Source organism: Macrobrachium rosenbergii, chromosome 3 (genome assembly GCF_040412425.1).
Source record: "Macrobrachium rosenbergii isolate ZJJX-2024 chromosome 3, ASM4041242v1, whole genome shotgun sequence".
Taxonomy (NCBI): Eukaryota; Metazoa; Arthropoda; class Malacostraca; order Decapoda; family Palaemonidae; genus Macrobrachium; species Macrobrachium rosenbergii.
The window spans coordinates 16755991-16774659 of record NC_089743.1 but is presented as its reverse complement, the minus strand read 5'-3'; the positions used below and the strand labels follow the sequence as shown (position 1 = coordinate 16774659).

Sequence of the window (18669 nt, the reverse complement as noted above, 5' to 3'; positions counted from 1 at the left end):
ATATAATATATATATATATATATATATATATATATATATATATATATATATATATATATATATATATATATATATATATATATATATATATATATATATATATATATATATATATATATATATATATATATATATATATATATCAGCAGGTTAGGGTGAAGGATCATTCCATTATTCCTTTTCAGGTACTTTATTGATGCTGCAACGTTTCAGGACTAAAGTCCCATTTTCAAGCTATAAAAATAGAAGTTAAAAGTTAAAATAAAAACTCGGGCTAAAATTAAGTAAAAAAAAACTTTATACATATGTACAAATAATATAAAAGTAAAGTACAAAGGATAGGGAGGAGTAAGTACCATAAGGTGCTGAAGGCACAGACCGAGTGACTATTCGGGCCGGGTTCAGCTTGACTCAAACTCACGAGAGATACAGAGGTGTTGAGGAAGACTGGGTGTTTAACTGTGGGACTAGTTGTTTAATAAAGAGTGTTTCCAAGATTGCTAAATATTGTTCGTTAGAGTTTGGCCTATAATTTTAAAATCTTTGTAGTTTATGTCATATTTGCATTTCTTTGCATGTTCTCGTACACATGAAAATTCAGGATTAGTCAATTTGACGCCTGTTCGATAGCTAACGCCTCGATGAGAGTCCAATCTCACTTTGAGTAACCTCCGTGTGGAGCCGACGTACTTCCCAAGATTACATCTAGGGCAATTAAATAAATATACGACTCCTGAGGTCATTAGTGGATCCAGTTTCTCCTTATGTTTAAACAGAGATCTAATACTCATTGGGTTGCAGGGTATTAGCTTTAATTCAATGGCAGGTAAAAATTTCTCGACTAACAACTTCAATTCACGATAGAAATTTAGGTCATGAATAAATGGGACACTTGCATATAATCGTAATTTTGGTACTGTAGTTATTTTAATTTTAGGATGGAAGATATTGTTTAAAAATTTGCTGAGGTGTTTATCAAAAAGTTTGGATGGAAAGCAGTTGTCAGTGAAATATTGGTGGAGATAAGTTATTTCACTGTGAAAAAGATTCCAATTAGACGTTATGTTAAAAGCCCTATGAAAGAGCGTAGACATGGAGTTTAGTTTAAAATTATAAAAGCAGTTACTATAAAAATTTGAGCCCAGGCCGGTAAAAGTTTTCTTTCTAAAAACCGTGGTGTTAAAATGATCATTATGTTTAAAAACTGTTACATCTAAAAATGGCAGCTTATTTTCATTTTCATATTCAATAGTAAAATTAATATTAGGATGTACTTTATTGGCATAATCAAGAAATTTGTCAGCTTGATCTTTATCTCTGAACAGCAAAAAGGTATCATCCACGTACCTACTATAAAATAAGGGATGGTAGGCCAAAGGACAATTGTCCAGTATGCGCTCCTCCAGGGAGCACATAAAAATGTTTGCAAAGGTGGGACCCAAAGGGGATCCCATCGCCATACCATCAACCTGAATGTAGGCTTTACCGTTAAAAACAAAGGCTGTGTCCTGCACAGCGAGCTCGAGCAATTTTCTAAAATCCGTGAGGTTAAAATTATTAAAAGTGGCATCTGGGTCAGTAAAAATACGGCTAACAATAATGTCAATGGTTTCTTCTACCGGTACATTAGTAAAAGAGACTCCACATCCATGCTAACCATAAATAAGTCTGAATCCTGGGGTAAAAATTTTTTCTTTAAAATGTTCTGAATTCTTACAGCTATAGTTATTCGTAGTAAAAGGAGCTAGAGAGGTACCAGAAATTTAGCAATTTTATAATTAGAAGTAGCATAAGAGGTGAGGATGGGCCTCATTGGTATACCTTCTTTATAGTAGGTACGTGGATGATACCTTTTTGCTGTTCAGAGATAAAGATCAAGCTGACAAATTTCTTGATTATGCTAATAAAGTACATCCTAATATTAATTTTACTATTGAATATGAAAATGAAAATAAGCTGCCATTTTTAGATGTAACAGTTTTTAAACATAATGATCATTTTAACACCACGGTTTTTAGAAAGAAAACTTTTTTACCGGCCTGGGCTCAAATTTTTATAGTAACTGCTTTTATAATTTTAAACTAAACTCCATGTCTACGCTCTTTCATAGGGCTTTTAACATAACGTCTAATTGGAATCTTTTTCACAGTGAAATAACTTATCTCCACCAATATTTCACTGACAACTGCTTTCCATCCAAACTTTTTGATAAACACCTCAGCAAATTTTTAAACAATATCTTCCATCCTAAAATTAAAATAACTACAGTACCAAAATTACGATTATATGCAAGTGTCCCATTTATTCATGACCTAAATTTCTATCGTAAATTGAAGTTGTTAGTCGAGAAATTTTTACCTGCCATTGAATTAAAGCTAATACCCTGCAACCCAATGAGTATTAGATCTCTGTTTAAACATAAGGAGAAACTGGATCCACTAATGACCTCAGGAGTCGTATATTTATTTAATTGCCCTAGATGTAATCTTGGGAAGTACGTCGGCTCCACACGGAGGTTACTCAAAGTGAGATTGACTCTCATCGAGGCGTTAGCTATCGAACAGGCGTCAAATTGACTAATCCTGAATTTTCATGTGTACGAGAACATGCAAAGAAATGCAAATATGACATAAACTACAAAGATTTTAAAATTATAGGCCAAACTCCTAACGAACAATATTTAGCAATCTTGGAAACACTCTTTAAACAACTAGTCCCACAGTTAAACACCCAGTCTTCCTCAACACCTCTGTATCTCTCGTGAGTTTAAGTCGAAGCTGAACCCGGCCCGAATAGTCACTCGGTCTGTGCCTTCAGCACCTTATGGTACTTACTCCTCCCTATCCTTTGTACTTTACTTTTATATTATTTGTATATATGTATAAAGTTTTTTTTTTTACTTAATTTTAGCCCGAGTTTTTATTTTAACTTTTAACTTCTATTTTTATAGCTTGAAAATGGGACTTTAGTCCTGAAACGTTGCAGCATCAATAAAGTACCTGAAAAGGAATAATGGAATGATCCTTCACCCTAACCTGCTGATGTCTACCGGTTGATAGAACCCCTCTCAATCCTCACTATATATATATATATATATATATATATATATATATATATATATATATATATATATATATATATATATATATATAGATTTTTAAAGATTTAATTAAGCAATAGAGCGAAGATTAGAAAGTAAATTCTTTCTAACTATTCTTTTTCTTCTCCTTCTCATTTAAAATACTCAGCAATATAAATTTTCAACATTAAGTGACCCAACGGGTGACGGGTGGCTATATATATATATATATATATATATATATATATATATATATATATATATATATATATATATATATATATATATATATATATATATATATATATATATATATATATATATATATATATATATATATATATATATATATATATATATATATATATATATATATATAAATTTTTCTGTCACTTCGAGGAGCACTTGCTGGACAGCTGCTCTCTCAGTATTTACCGTTTATTCTACAAAAGATATGTAGATGATACTTTTACGTTGTTTAGATCTCGGCTTGATGCTGAAACTTTCCTCGATTTCGCTAGCAGTAGACATCCGAATATAAAATTAGGTATTGAAGTTGAACAGGATAATATGTTATCCTTTTTAGATGTTTCAATCTCACGAGAATCAGATTGTTCTAACACGAGTATTTGGAGGAAACCTGCTTTTACTGTTTCGGTTGTTTTTAAATTATTGCTGTGAAATCATACTGTTAGATTCTGATCTGACTGAAAAGAAGAGAGAGAGAGAGAGAGAGAGAGAGAGAGAGAGAGAGAGAGAGAGAGAGAGAGAGAGAGAGAGAGAGAAGAGGAGACTGCTGTTTTTTTTTTAAATTAAATGCCTTGTCTACTCTTTTACATAGAGCCTTCCATTTATCCTCGAACCGGCATGTTTTTAATAAGGAAATACAATTTTTACACTGGTTTTTCACCAACAATTGTTTTCCATCCAACTTATTTTTTCAATATGTGCGGAAAATATTGAAGAACAACTTCATGCCAAAGTACAAAATTCCACATGTTCCCAAACTTCAAATCTATGCTAGTGTTCCATTTTTACATGATAAAACTTTTAGCCAAAAGCTTTCTCAAATTATTTCTAACCATTATGGAGCCGTAAAAATTAATCTAATTCCAAAGAATCTTCTGAAAATTGGTTCTTTATTCAATACTAAAGACCGTTTAAGCGACCTTATGACGTCTGGGGTGATATATAAATACGATTGTCCTCGGTGCTCTCGAGGAACTTACGTGGGTTGCACCCCAAAGACTTCTCAAGGTTGGAGCCTATTCTTACAAAGGTGTGAGCTATCGAACGGGCAATAAACAGTAAATCCCGAATTTTCAAATACCAGAGAGCATGCCAAAAAATGTGGCAATAACATTGAATATGATAAATTTAAAATCATTACAAGGGCCTCTTCCGAGCTAGCACTCTCTATTCAGGAATCGCTAATTATCAAACAGACAGTACCATTGTTGAATGCCCAAAGCTCCTCTTCCACCTCTCTCTACCTGTCGTAACCGGCTTCTTTGCTTGTCACTTACCCATATTCCAGTCGCTCTTCTTCTCCCTTCTATATAGGTTGGTACCTCCAGCAACGCCTAAACTATCCTTATGTACAAATGTTTTTAAAGAGATTTTTGTTTAATTTATATGTATTCACAATATTTATTCTTTTATTGCAGTCTTGAAAATGAGACTAATCGTCTTGAAACGTCGGACTAATAAAGATGATTTTATGTACCAGTCTGTTTCCACTGCTCTCAATTCTTGATATATAAAACACACACACACACACACACACACACACACATATATATATATATATATATATATATATATATATATATATATATATATATATATATATATGACTGACAGATGCTCGCTATCGCTCTCATTTGCTAGTTTCTTGTTAATAGTTCTGATGCAATTAATACTAAAGTTGTATAACAGGAGTAGTATTTACTATGACCCTCATAATGCAGGTGGTTGATAGTTACCACATAAGGTTAATTAAACATTTTTGCCTTTTTGTATCGCTTTGTCTGCCCACAGACAGTCTCTGCTGTCGTTCATCAGTTTCTATGGCCCGCCTTTGTGCCTCCCTTGCCCTATAAGCAGCCATTCTTTGTTCCCGCTTTTCATCAGTTTGTGTGGCCCGCCTTTGTGCTTGTCTTTGCCTCTCAGCAGCTAATCTTTGTTCCCGCTGTTCATCAGTTTCTGTGGTCTGCCTTTTAACATCCCTTGCTCCGCCAGCAGCCAAGCTGTCATTGGCGGTTCCAGACCATCATCAGCAGTACCTGCTGTTGTTCCAAAATTTTGTCTCGAATTTTTAGAATTACCTGCTGAGTCCATTTCGAAACAAAAATAACAAAGCTCAGCCAAAAATCTGCGACCTATTTTATATACCGTTGGTTCACTTAATGTTGGAAATTTCGAGCTATAGTACATTCACATCAGCCGTGCATTTGGTGCCTAGCGCCGTCCCTTACGACGCTCCTGATTGGCTAGTGGTCAGCCAATCACAGCGCTGTAAAATGGCCAGCCTGCAGCCTCTCTCAAAGCTCCAGACAGTGAACATCTCCGCTCCGACACCTGAAGAACATCTTTCAAAAGTTATAACTTTCATTACACCTCAGTTTTACCCAAAGAATAGTAGTGTTTCCCAATTTCATCACTAAACATGTCAAGCCAATGGTTGAAGGATTATACTGATATATGAATTATTTACTTCAATAAACTTAATGGTAATATAATTTATTTGATAATGAAATAAACAAGAAATTTTTGAAGATAAAATGTATTCTTTCATTCCTTACATGGCATCGCAGTGCATTCATCATTAATCGTCTTGTGTCTCATAAAATTTCGTAGCTTAAATGTCATGGATAGCAATGCTACCTAATAAGTATGGGTAGGGCTATCAACCAATATGAAAATAACAAGCAAGCGATTAAGAATATTAAAATGTGCGGGGATGCACGCAGACTATAGCATATATCCCGGGCAACCAGCCAGCTCTTTACACATTCCTTAGGCCTACTTCTAGAGGAATCTCTTGCTTTCGCTTGTTGTTATTTGGGGCCACACTTGAATGACGCTTGTATGTCAGAGCTTGCATTCAAGTTCAATAAACGAGCCTAGGATTATGTAATGACTCGTCCATGGCCGTCTGCAATCAACTACACTTCTAATATTGTGAGCCTCCTCGCTCCCCTACAAAAAAAGCTACAAACACTCACCATACTTTTCTATGTATCTACGTATGTATGTAGTCTATAATTGCTCATTTTAATTGTTTTCCGTATCGCGTCCCCTGATAGGGTGCTACCGTAGGCCTACTGTCAAGTGCAGCTGGTCGTACCCGTGTAGAGAAGTTACCTCTTTATTCGGACGGCCATAGACGAGTCATTACATAATCCTTGGCTCGTTTATTGAACCTGATTGCAAGATCTGACATATAAGCGTCATTAAAGTGTGGCCCCAAATAACAACAATCGAAAGCAAGAGATTCCTCTAGAAGTAGGCCTAAGGAATGTGTAAAGAGCTGGCTGGTTGCCCGGGATATATGCTATAGTCTGCGTGCATCCCCGCACATTTTAATATTCTTAATCGCTTGCTTGTTATTTTCATATTGGTTGATAGCCCTACCCATACGGATAGGTTTGCTGAAAAGCAAATGGGTGTTACAGACTAATACACACATAAACAAATCCACTACAACATCTTCTAAAAACATAAGACACCTCACACGTCTCGAACTGTCGACCTACCCGCCCAGTTCTCCTCGCTGCTTGGGAGAAAGGGAGCTGGGGATTGGCACGATACACGTACACATCGTTACCGGGGTCTAAGCGATGTCAGGCAGGGCAGCCGATCGAGGCTACGGCCTACCCCAACGCCAAATCAAAGTCCTTCGTAAAGAAGGCACCGTGCTTACCCCATATAGAAAATGGGGAAAAAAGCACGTTAAAACGAAAAAGAAAGAAGATGAGTCGCCACAGTTGAGCATCTTTCGTCATCAGGCGCAAAGATCTTAGAGCTGTCTGTCTTCAGCTGCCTCAACGATTAACTTATTCACATTCATATTTTGCGAAACGTTTATTTTCATGATGTTACTAGCAGTAACAAATTAGCTGCCCTTTGATCAATAGTTTTAAGTGATACATGCAATTTTATATTTATATTTTATGAGATAAGGATCCTAATGATTTTTAATGTTACAGTGAGCTAAGAATTTTAATGATTTCGTGTATTACTTTTTAGCGAAATACATAATAAGCATTGAATATGAAGTGAGAGCAAAAACCAGCCAGCTCTTTACACATTCCTTAGGCCTACTTCTAGAGGAATCTCTTGCTTTCGCTTGTTGTTATTTGGGGCCATACTTTAATGACGCTTATATGTCAGATCTTGCATTCAGGTTCAATAAACGAGCCAAGGATTATGTAATGACTCGTCTATGGCCGTCCGAATAAAGAGGTAACTTCTCTACACGGGTACGACGCTCCTGATTGGCTAGTGGTCAGCCAATCACAGCACTGGAAAATGGCCAGCCTGCAGTCTCTCTCAAAGCTCCAGACGGTGAACATCGCTCCGACACCTGAAGAACATCTTTCAAAAGTTATAACTTCAAAAGTTATAACTTTCATTAAACCTCAGTTTTACCCAAAGAATAGTAGTGTTTCCCAATTTCATCACTAAACATATCAAGCCAATGGTTGAAGGATTATACTGATATATGAATTATTTACTTCAATAAACTTAATGGTAATATATGTGATAGTGAAATAAACAAGAAATTTTTGAAGATAAAATGTATTCTTTCATTCCTTACATGGCATCGCAGTGCATTCATCATTAATCGTCTTGTGTCTCATAAAATTTCGTAGCTTAAATGTCATGGATAGCAATGCTACCTAAAAAGTATGGGTAGGGCTATCAACCAATATGAAAATAACAAGCAAGCGATTAAGAATATTAAAATGTGCGGGGATGCACGCAGACTATAGCATATATCCCGGGCAACCAGCCAGCTCTTTACACATTCCTTAGGCCTACTTCTAGAGGAATCTCTTGCTTTCGCTTGTTGTTATTTGGGGCCACACTTTAATGACGCTTATATGTCAGATCTTGCATTCAAGTTCAATAAACGAGCCTAGGATTATGTAATGACTCGCCCATGGCCGTCTGCAATCAGCTACGCTTCTAATATTGTGAGCCTCCTCGCTCCCCTACAAAAAAAGCTACAAACACACACCATACTTTTCTATGTATCTACGTATGTATGTAGTCTATAATTGCTCATTTTAATTGTTTTCCGTATCGCGGCCCCTGATAGGGTGCTACCGTAGGCCTACTGTCAAGTGCAGCTGGTCGTACCCGTGTAGAGAAGTTACCTCTTTATTCGGACGGCCATAGACGAGTCATTACATAATCCTTTGCTCGTTTATTGAACCTGAATGCAAGATCTGACATATAAGCGTCATTAAAGTGTGGCCCCAAATAACAACAAGCGAAAGCAAGAGATTCCTCTAGAAGTAGGCCTAAGGAATGTGTAAAGAGCTGGCTGGTTGCCCGGGGTATATGCTATAGTCTGCGTGCATCCCCGCACATTTTAATATTCTTAATCGCTTGCTTGTTATTTTTATATTGGTTGATAGCCCTACCCATACTTTTTAGGTAACATTGCTATCCATGACATTTAAGCTACGAAATTTTATGAGACACAAGACGATTAATGATGAATGCACTGTGATGCCATGTAAGGAATGAAAGAATACATTTTATCTTCAAAAATTTCTTGTTTATTTCACTATCTTACCATTAAGTTTATTGAAGTAAATAATTCATATATCATTATAATCCTTCAACCATTGGCTTGACATGTTTAGTGATGAAATTGGGAAACACTACTATTCTTTGGGTAAAACTGAGGTTTAATGAAAGTTATAACTTTTGAAAGACATGTTCCTCAGGTCTCGGAGCGGAGATCTTTACTCTCCGGAGCTTTGAGAGAGACTGCACACTGCCCCTTTTCCAGCGCTGTGATTGGCTGACCACTAGTCAATCAGGAGCGTTGTAAGGGACAGCGCTAGGCACCAAATGCACGGCTGATGTGAATGTACTATAGTTAGGGTTGCATGTCTTCCGAATCATTCCGCCCAGAATTCTTCCACCTCCTGGAGAAACGCCCATTGGATTATGACGTCTTCTTAAGTTCTTAAAGACTCCAGGGTCCTGTGAAGCCGCCTTCAGCCCCTGAATGGATTCCTGTAGGATCCGCTTCTCTTCAAGAACGCGGGCTTCCCCCGAAGAAATCTTCGAAGGTCTTTTGTCTCCAGGAATGATCAGAAGCCTTCGGAATTCCCAAAAGCCTATTGAATTCATCTCCAAGAACGTGGGCTTCCCCCGTTCTTGCACAATATTAAAGAACAGAGTTTTATGGAGAGAAATCGGAGACAAAAGGCTTTAAAGAGCTTGGAGATTGTCTTGAAGCCTTCGGAAGCCCTAAAAGCCTCCGAGATTCCCAGAAGCCTTCGGAACTCTCAGAAGCCTCCGGACACGCAAACAGAGGCAGAAAGGCAGCCAAGGAAATTAATATAATAGATAAACACAAACAAACACGCACGTGTGAAAATAACGAATTTATCTGAAATGACCACGAGGAAAGGTGACTAAGTGCACGCGGGCACACACACGCACGCATATATATATAAACACTCTTACAACCACACAAACGCGCGAGTGTGCAAATGACGAATGTGCCGTCATCACATGGCAGCATGAGCCAAAGATCACAGAGAGGGCGTTATGGCTCAAAACATTATTAGTCAATACAACTGAAAAAGAAAATCACCGAAAATGCGAATCGAAATTTAATGTGGGAGAGTTTTAATGTCATTTTCTCTGACAGGTTTTCTGAAAGAGAAAAATAAGAGGATTGCTTAAGGATCATATCCTGCTTTGTCAGAAACACGCACCCTTCTCTCTGCCTAAATACGGAGAAGAGTAAGAGGAAGAGGAAGAGGAAAGAGCTCACTTCCTCACTTAAGAAGAGGAAGAACCTGAGAAGCCCCAGATAGGAGGAGGCAAACGGAAAATAGAGTCGTCTGCTCGAATGGATGCGAACATAAATCAACATGTAGTCACAGCAAGAAAAGTAGAACAGGAAGAGGAGAGTGTACAAAGAAAGATACAAAACTTATTCACAGCTGTTAGAAATTAACAGGAATGAAAGATACTTCACTCAAATCCGAGAGAGAGAGAGAGAGAGAGAGAGAGAGAGAGAGAGAGAGAGAGAGAGAGAGAGAGAGAGAGAGAATGGTTCATTTTTACCCATAAGCTCTCTTTACAGATGAAAGGAAGAATGACAAGACCGGAGGCACACAGCTCGAGGCTCGATCTCTACGGCTGGCTGTCTTTACTGTCTTTTAATCGGTGCCGTTGCTGTCTGACATATGGCTGACAAACTTTTTCCACGATTATGGAGATAATTAGACTAGTATGAAGGACAGGAAATATTCTATGTTCGGCTTGCATTTTTGATGTTTCTTTTGACAAACGCCTTTCATTCATAATATCTGTAAACGACGGAGGGCAAAAGGAAAAATTTAAATGACTTGCAATATTACTTATCTCTTCATTTGTGTAACATTCAATGCACTGATCAAATTTGTTGAAAAATGTTCTGTTTAATAATTTGTACATCTCTTTTTACACCTATTTAGTGATCTATATATTAAGAGCACACTAAAATTAACCAATAACGAAACTTTTGGAATAACAGTACTCGATCTACAACTCTTGTTCACATTTTAGGCAAATTTTGTGAGTGAGGACCATATATATACATACATACATACGTATATATATATACATATATATACATATGAATGAATGAATGAATATGCAATGACTAAAATGACGGATACAACATAAGCACTCCATACATTAAATTACACCCAAAACAGGTATATAAAATCTCTTGGTCACTTTTTACCTGATATTTATGTATTTGTGACAGCCACATGACCTTTTTATTTCTCGACTTCCCCACACTTCTTTTTTAATACGCTTCGTGGTCGAGTATTGAAGGGCAACCTAGCACTGGCATGTAGTGTGTGGATTCGAACCGTTACGAAAGTAACGTGTATGTATGTATGCGTATATGTACCACAAGGACCAATTTATACTGTGTATATATATATATATATGTATATATATATATATTATATATATATATATATATATATATATATATATATATATATATATATATATATATATATATATATATATATATATATATTAAGCCGTTTCCTTTAGCAAGGGGTGTCTCCTAGGAAATAAACTACAACGATCATTGCTGCATTTCATACTCAAACCGCAGTCTTGTAAACACATACAAACATACATACATACACACACACACACATATATATATACGAGTGTATATATATATATATATATATATATATATATATATATATATATATATATATATATATATATATATATATATATATATTAAAGATTAGTCAAGGAAATGATTCACTTTTTGTTCTTTCTCCCAAACTGGTTCGAATTATGGGACTCCCTGGTTGTTTGGCACCAGTATTAATGGCATTTTTTTCCCGTCACAACCATTTTCGCAGCTCGATGGGCACTTCCTCGGAGAACGAAATGCTCTTTCCCTTTGTGTTCTCCCGCAACTGGACAATGACCGAAGCAAACACATTGTCCCGTTTTTGGCAAACGGTGGAATATGCAAAATCATGATTTCCAAGAAAATGCATTTAAAGAATTATAATTATGCAAACATGAATCGGGATAAATTAGAAAGACGCTATCTATCCATATTTTCTGTGAATATTCACAGGTATCCCGTCTACAAATTGATACAACGGCTTGAGTAGAATCCTTTGCAGTTCTTTAAAATACAAAGTCACATGGGTTTTACAGACTGCCAAGAAAGGGTTTTTGCTCTCAGTTCATATTCAGTGCTTATTATGTATTTCGCTAAAAAGTAATACACGAAATCATTGAAAATCTTAGCTCACCGTAACATTATAAATCATGAGGATCCTTATCTCATAAAATATAAATATAAAATTACATGTATCACTTAAAACTATTGATAAAAGGGCATCTCATTTGTTACTGCTAGTAACATCATGAAAATAAACATTTCGCAAAATATGAATGTGAACAAGTTAATCGGTGAGGCAGCTGAAGACAGACAGCTCTGAGATCTTTGCGCCTGATGACGAAAGATGCTCAACTGTGGAGACTCATGAGGTATGCAATCTCCCCTCGGATAGCTTCGAAGCTGTGATGCTGGGCTGTGGCTTGATATTGGGATCTAGGGGAAAGCGATGAGCTTCAGGGTAGAGGGCCTGGAACTCCTCAAATTCCTGTGAGACTTTGATATAGGTTTTTTTTTTTTTTTTTTTTTGCGTTCAGTTTTCCACAACTCAAATGTGCCAGACAACTTCATCACACATTCAAATTCTCAGGTTACCACTTTGTAGTGAGATTTTTCCACTCAAGGGTCTAATGGCTGACCGCCAATAACTATGATCTCAGATTATACCTAGTCATTTTTTTCCTGCTATGAGAGAGAGAGAGAGAGAGAGAGAGAGAGAGAGAGAGAGAGAGAGAGAGAGAGAGAGAGAGAGAGAGAGAGAGAGCAGCTTTATCCCCGGTATGCTTGGAGGCTTCCTCCAAAACACTTTGGACAGACTCACCCTCACTCTGGCAGTGGTTCATTTTAAGGAACTTAAGGTGATAGACCTAATCAAACAGGAATTTTTCAGGAATGTAAAACTCATGGCAGGAATGACTGATTTTTTTTGTTTTGTTTTCCTACCAGACCCATAAGGGAAAAGGGCTGCATCTTTCTTAAATTATTTAGCACCTTTCCAAAATATCTTACCACGGCATAATTCGGTTTCATTTGAATCAAGACCAACTCTTCCCTCATGGAAAATAAGGCAACCGCCTTCTTGACTGTCGAGCTCGTAAAAAGTAGAATTATTGCAAGCAAGTCATTATGTATAGAAAAGTTCGCTGGGGTTTGACAGAGAAAGATAGAGGACCTGTTCTGTATCAAAACAAGTTCTTCGTTGGACGAGTGGGTTCCGTTCTCAGTTAGCACTCTCTTGGCCGCGAGTTCGAATCTCCGAGCGGCCAATGAAGAATATGAGGAATTTATTTCTGGTGATAGAAAAAGAAGAAGAAGAAGATAGAAATTCATTTCTCGCTATAATGTGCTAGGTAACCAATTGGTTCTTAGCCACGTAAAATAAATCTAATCCTTCGGACCAGCCCTAGGAGAGCTGTTAATCAGCTCAGTGGTCTGGTTAAACTAAGGTATACTTACTTTGTATCAAAACAGGCCACCAACAGACCACCATTGACAGGTGAGAGTTCCTTGAATGTTTCTTTAGTTTCAGTATAATTGATCAAACCTGTCCTGACTGTGTCAGTTTTACCTTTTACTGTTTTTCCTGATAAGAAGCACTCGCAGACTTCCCCCATGGCCTTTACTGGATAATGGAACTTAACATTCCTTCTTGAACATGGAGTCGCAGAATTGAAATGACACTTTTATCAGGAATTTCGGCTTTATAAATCCCGAGCATTTTTACACACTGAAACTCTTTCGACATATAATGGTTAATTGTATTGGTATCCTTTGGAATCTGGATAAGTGCCTTTTGTTGGAGTCCCCCCCCCCGCCAAGTCAGATGCCTGGCCCCCCAACTGAAATTCCCTTTGTAGCTAAACTTTAATAACCATTTGGTGGTCAAAAGCAGAATTATTATAGTTATAGGTTTTTAACACAAATGATACAAATGATATGCTTGCTCATGAAACTTTGATCCAATTACTTGCTGTTATCAACTTAAGTAGCTGAAACTATAATTACAGTTTTGAATAAGGCCTTCTTCAGTCATTTATCATTTGGATCCAAGGCTTTTATTGACAAGCGTATCCAAAACTACGAAGAAATCGAGACGTAGATGAGACTGCAAATTGACCTTTACGTTCACCGCGATTTCAATAAAGTGAGTAAACGCTATCATAACTAGACGCATTGATGGCAATAACACAAAAGACAATATCTTCCTTAAGGGGTCATGTTAACTAGGATCATGACGAAGGCTCATACAAAGAATCTTGATCTTTTCACGAACGACAAAATAAGCAACTACCATCAATACGTCTATCTATGATAACGTTACTCGCTTCTTTATTGAAACTGCTGTGAACGTAAAGATATGTAGTTCATATCGCATGCAAGCATAAAAACAAAACAGACGAATCCAGGTAAAAAAGTCACAGAAAAAAAACCACAAGAAAGAAGTCACAGGAATAAAAGCCACAATAATCTTTCCTAGATAGTGACTCCCAAGTCTTAACCCGGTATGTATCCACCTTTGCGGCGTGTTCAATACAAGCCCGCTGGGGATTTCCGTATAAACATAAACAAAAGACTGTAAACATCATAAATATAATGACCCCCAAGAAATATTGTGAATTTTTCCTCTGTGACTTTATTACCGGTCACCGTAAATTAATGTGACTTTTTCTTGTGACTTTATTAAATAACCTGCCACCAAACTGACAACGAACCTCAATACTTAGCGCAACAAGCGAACTTAACAGGTCCGGATAGATGCCACCTAATCATCGGAATCTGAATACTGTACACATCGCTTTCGCTGTCTGTTGATGGTAGTTGTCAAAGTCAAACAAACAAACGATTCAATAAAATGGTTGTCCCCCCTTTCACTTTCGCCGTAGTTTCATTTGCTCGTTTTACAGTTTTCACAAGAAGCTAAAGCTCAGTTAATTTACTTGCGATCTCTTGTTTTCCTACCTTTGGCTAAGGCGTGATTTTCCTCTTCTTCTTTCTTTAACTAGGCTAAGGCTCGGTCCTCTCCGCCAACCCGCTAACCTCCTCCAACTCTTGGCCTAGACAACTCTCTCTCTCTCTCTCTCTCTCTAAACTTGGAAAGAGACACACATTTTTTAAACAGCTTATTTTCCTTCATTTTGGCCAGCTGTTATATCTTCTATCACAATGCACTCTACTCGTTCTCATGACAAGCTTTCTTTCTATTTAGTAACATAATTGGAGTCGTTATAGGTGCATAAACAGACAGAACCCTCTAACAGTCTAATATATATATATATATATATATATATATATATATATATATATATATATATATATATATATATATATATATATATATATATATATACATATATATATGTGTATATATACAGTGATCCAAGAACAGGCTTGCAATGCAACACGTGCCACCTATAAACAGAATTTCATATCATCCACGAATTAATCCCCATTCTCTCCGCTTGACACTGAAAATACATCATTCATGAACCTCTCTCTATCTCTCTCTCTCTCTCTCTCTCTCTTTCTCTCTCATGTGGCATCGGATTCTTAGCTAAATCCACGTTTTAGTCGTTCGGAGGACAATGGTGGTGGCGGTGTCCACGTGCAGAGCTTTCTAACATGCTGCGTATTCTGCAGTTGTTTCAGTAGTGTTCGAGTCAACACTGTGGTAGTTAGTGGTGAGAGCGGTTTTGTGCGCCAAGTACCGTGGCTGTTTAAGCGTGTGCTGACGCAGCTGACGATCGCAGAGACAGTACATGACTGTGGACATATTCTGGAATTAAATTTGAAATCATTTACGCCGATTAAAATTTATCCATGTCATTCCTTTAATACACAATAATCATTTCACTTGCATCAATCGCCCAGAAGACTTGACAGTGTTTTATCTGTTGTTTGGCCATAACAGAAAAAAGATGGCCGTTTACCATTATGAGTTCATGCTAAATAATCTCTACGATACATACAATAAATGAAGTATAAAAAATAAACTAAATATAATAAATAAAATATAGAATGAAAGGAAGGTGAATATTTTTTTTCCAAAATAAATATATGCCTTATTCAATGATAAATCCTTATTTGCTCTTAAAAAAACTCCCTTTACCTCTTCAAGAAAATAAACCGGTACATTTTAGAATCCATAACGGAGAATTCTGTAAAAAAAAAAAAAAAATAAGTGATTTCAGTTAACTATGTCTAAAACGTCCAAATTCCTTGAAGAATTCCTAATTAGCATGTTTTCCCTCTACGGAAGTATTATACTACCACCCCCCCCCTCTCTCTCTCTCTCTTTCTTAGCGAAGGGTGGAAAAATAAATATTTGCACTGGTTAAAAATAATCTGTTAACTATACAATTAAGTTCTTCTTGGTAAAATAATCATTTCACAGCCAAACCTCGCCACTTGGGTCCCAAATTATGAATGACACTACATAAATGTATAAATATTTGCACAGAAAATGGTCTGTTAAATTATCTGTGTAGCATGCAAGAACAAAAGCCTTTGTGTCTTAACACATGTATATATACACAACAAATATATATATATATATATATATATATATATATATATATATATATGTGTGTGTGTGTGTGTGTGTGTGTGTGTACTGATGTATATATTCTTCGGTGCATACACAGATAATTTATAGACCATTTTTGTGTGTGTATATTTATGCATTGTAAATAGATTCCACAGACAGACTTGATCTTTTATTTACATGATTTTTGCTATAACTTGGCTTTAACTTAGTTTGACAGTTATTTTTCAATTTTACCTGAAATTAATGGCATTTTTAAAAGTAATTTAACTATTTTAAATTATCCGTATGCACACACTTGACGAAATTTGACAAGTAAATCTCAGACGTAACAAAGGAGTTTTAAACACCACACTTTCACATCTGGAAAAAGTTGTAAGCTTCCCAAACTTGTGGCAACAGGAACATTTAAAAACTTGCAAAGCATTTTTAGAAAATGAATATACAAGTGTGAACTGAGCTGATTTGATGGGAAAACACTGCAATTTTCTAGCAGGCTCGACATACAATCTCACGGGATTCCGAAAAATGATTTTTCAAGAATCCTAAAGTGTATTTTTGAGTGATTTGAAGACATTTTTGTCGTGCATTTTTTTTGAGTGAATTCCCGAGTGATTTTTAAATCTATTCAAGATTTTTGTAAAAAAAAATTTTTTTCATGTAATTTTTAAAGTGATTTTTTGAGTAAGATTCTCGGTGAAAGGACTTGAAAGAATGAGTGACGACTTTTGCAACGCAACGCTTGTATTACAATACGTTTTCCTTCAGCGTTACATCACAAAATCTAAGTAAAGGTTCATTTTGATGCCGGAAGTATAATCCATCCGATTATTCTAGTGCTGTGCTATTTATGAAAATAAACAATGGCGTGGAAATAAATTTCAAATAAATATTAAAATTCAATTCTTTAAAAGCTATTGTTTCTATGTGAAAAGAAAAGAAAGAAAGAAAAAAAACGCAGCTGTTACAAGCGTACCATCAGCGACGTGCTAATCTCTCTCTCCTACAAAATAGCTCAAACATTTCATCGATTCACTTCAGTTTCACAGGACAAGAAAAACAGAGAAGAAAAAAGGTCAAGACGAAAGCCTTGGGATTCTGCCGTTCTGATATGTAATGTTATCTCTTCACTGCCAAGCCATCTTTAGTAACAGACATACAAGCAAACACCAAAGACAACATCCCTACAATTTTCGTACATATTCTAAAGCAAAAAGAGACAAAATTTATTCACATTGCATAAGACAACACACAAATTAAATGAACAGTCAGTCCGACCAGTGCTTCATCTATCATTACCCATCTAAGCGAATGAAGAGTACAGTCTTAGATTAAATTCACTAAAACAGAAACAAGCGTATTTAACTTACTGAACCTTGAACTTTTCAAATCCCAGTTTGTCATCCAAATGTTTCCTCCATGCTTGCTAACAGCCAAGTTCCTTTTCATTTAATGAATTAACTTTTTTTTCCTCCATTACTGCTTAAACTACTTTAATAATAATAATAATCCTCCATTACGACATAAACAAAAGTAATCTGGAATTTATTGTTAACTTGGTTGGTAGAAAAACTATGCACCAAGTTATAAATTAAAACAATGAGAGAATAATAAAATAGAATGGGTAAACCTTATTTATTTATAAGTCTGGATAAATATTTACTAACTCTGTAGGCAAAACAATAAAAAAATCACAGTTAATTCAAGCAATACGGAATAGATGTCTCCATAAAATGACCTATAAAAACATATATAACTATTAAATCATCATTAATTGACGAATACTGCACATACATATTTTCATACAAAAATAGTTATACATCATCTAATCTATTTATATATATAACTACACACCAAACCGTACTTACTAAAATGGCAGAAATGATTCAAAACAAATGGATGGACAACTTGGTCGGCGAGTGGGTCTCTCATACCTCCAGCGTCATGAGAGGACGGATGCCACCGCAGTGTAGCCTCAAGGTGAGTTCAATGGATCGTAAGTTAAGTTGAATTCTCTCTAGCTTTCTCTCATTTTATATAAATTTTACATGTATGTATATATATATATGTATGTACAGTATGTCTAAATATATATATATATAATATACAAATATGTATATATATATGTTTATATAT

General features: G+C 36.0%; 2 protein-coding genes across 4 annotated transcripts in view; one reads left to right on the top strand and one right to left on the bottom strand.

Moving 5' to 3' along the window:
- The window catches only part of Ppox (protoporphyrinogen oxidase), a 600782-nt gene that overhangs the window by 59002 nt on the left and 523111 nt on the right, over positions 1-18669 (bottom strand). The window lies entirely within an intron of this gene.
- Positions 15565-18669, top strand: part of LOC136852772 (anoctamin-8-like) — a 545791-nt gene continuing 542686 nt past the window's right edge. Inside the window, exons 1-2 of one of the 3 annotated variants that reach the window (XM_067127741.1) lie at positions 15565-15670; positions 18413-18513. In XM_067127741.1, the coding sequence (XP_066983842.1) occupies positions 18415-18513 (99 nt within the window). In that variant the 5' untranslated portion in view covers positions 15565-15670; positions 18413-18414. Of the gene's footprint in view, positions 15671-18279; positions 18514-18669 lie in introns of those variants that run through there. The other 2 variants (XM_067127678.1, XM_067127712.1) reach the window with 2 other exon arrangements.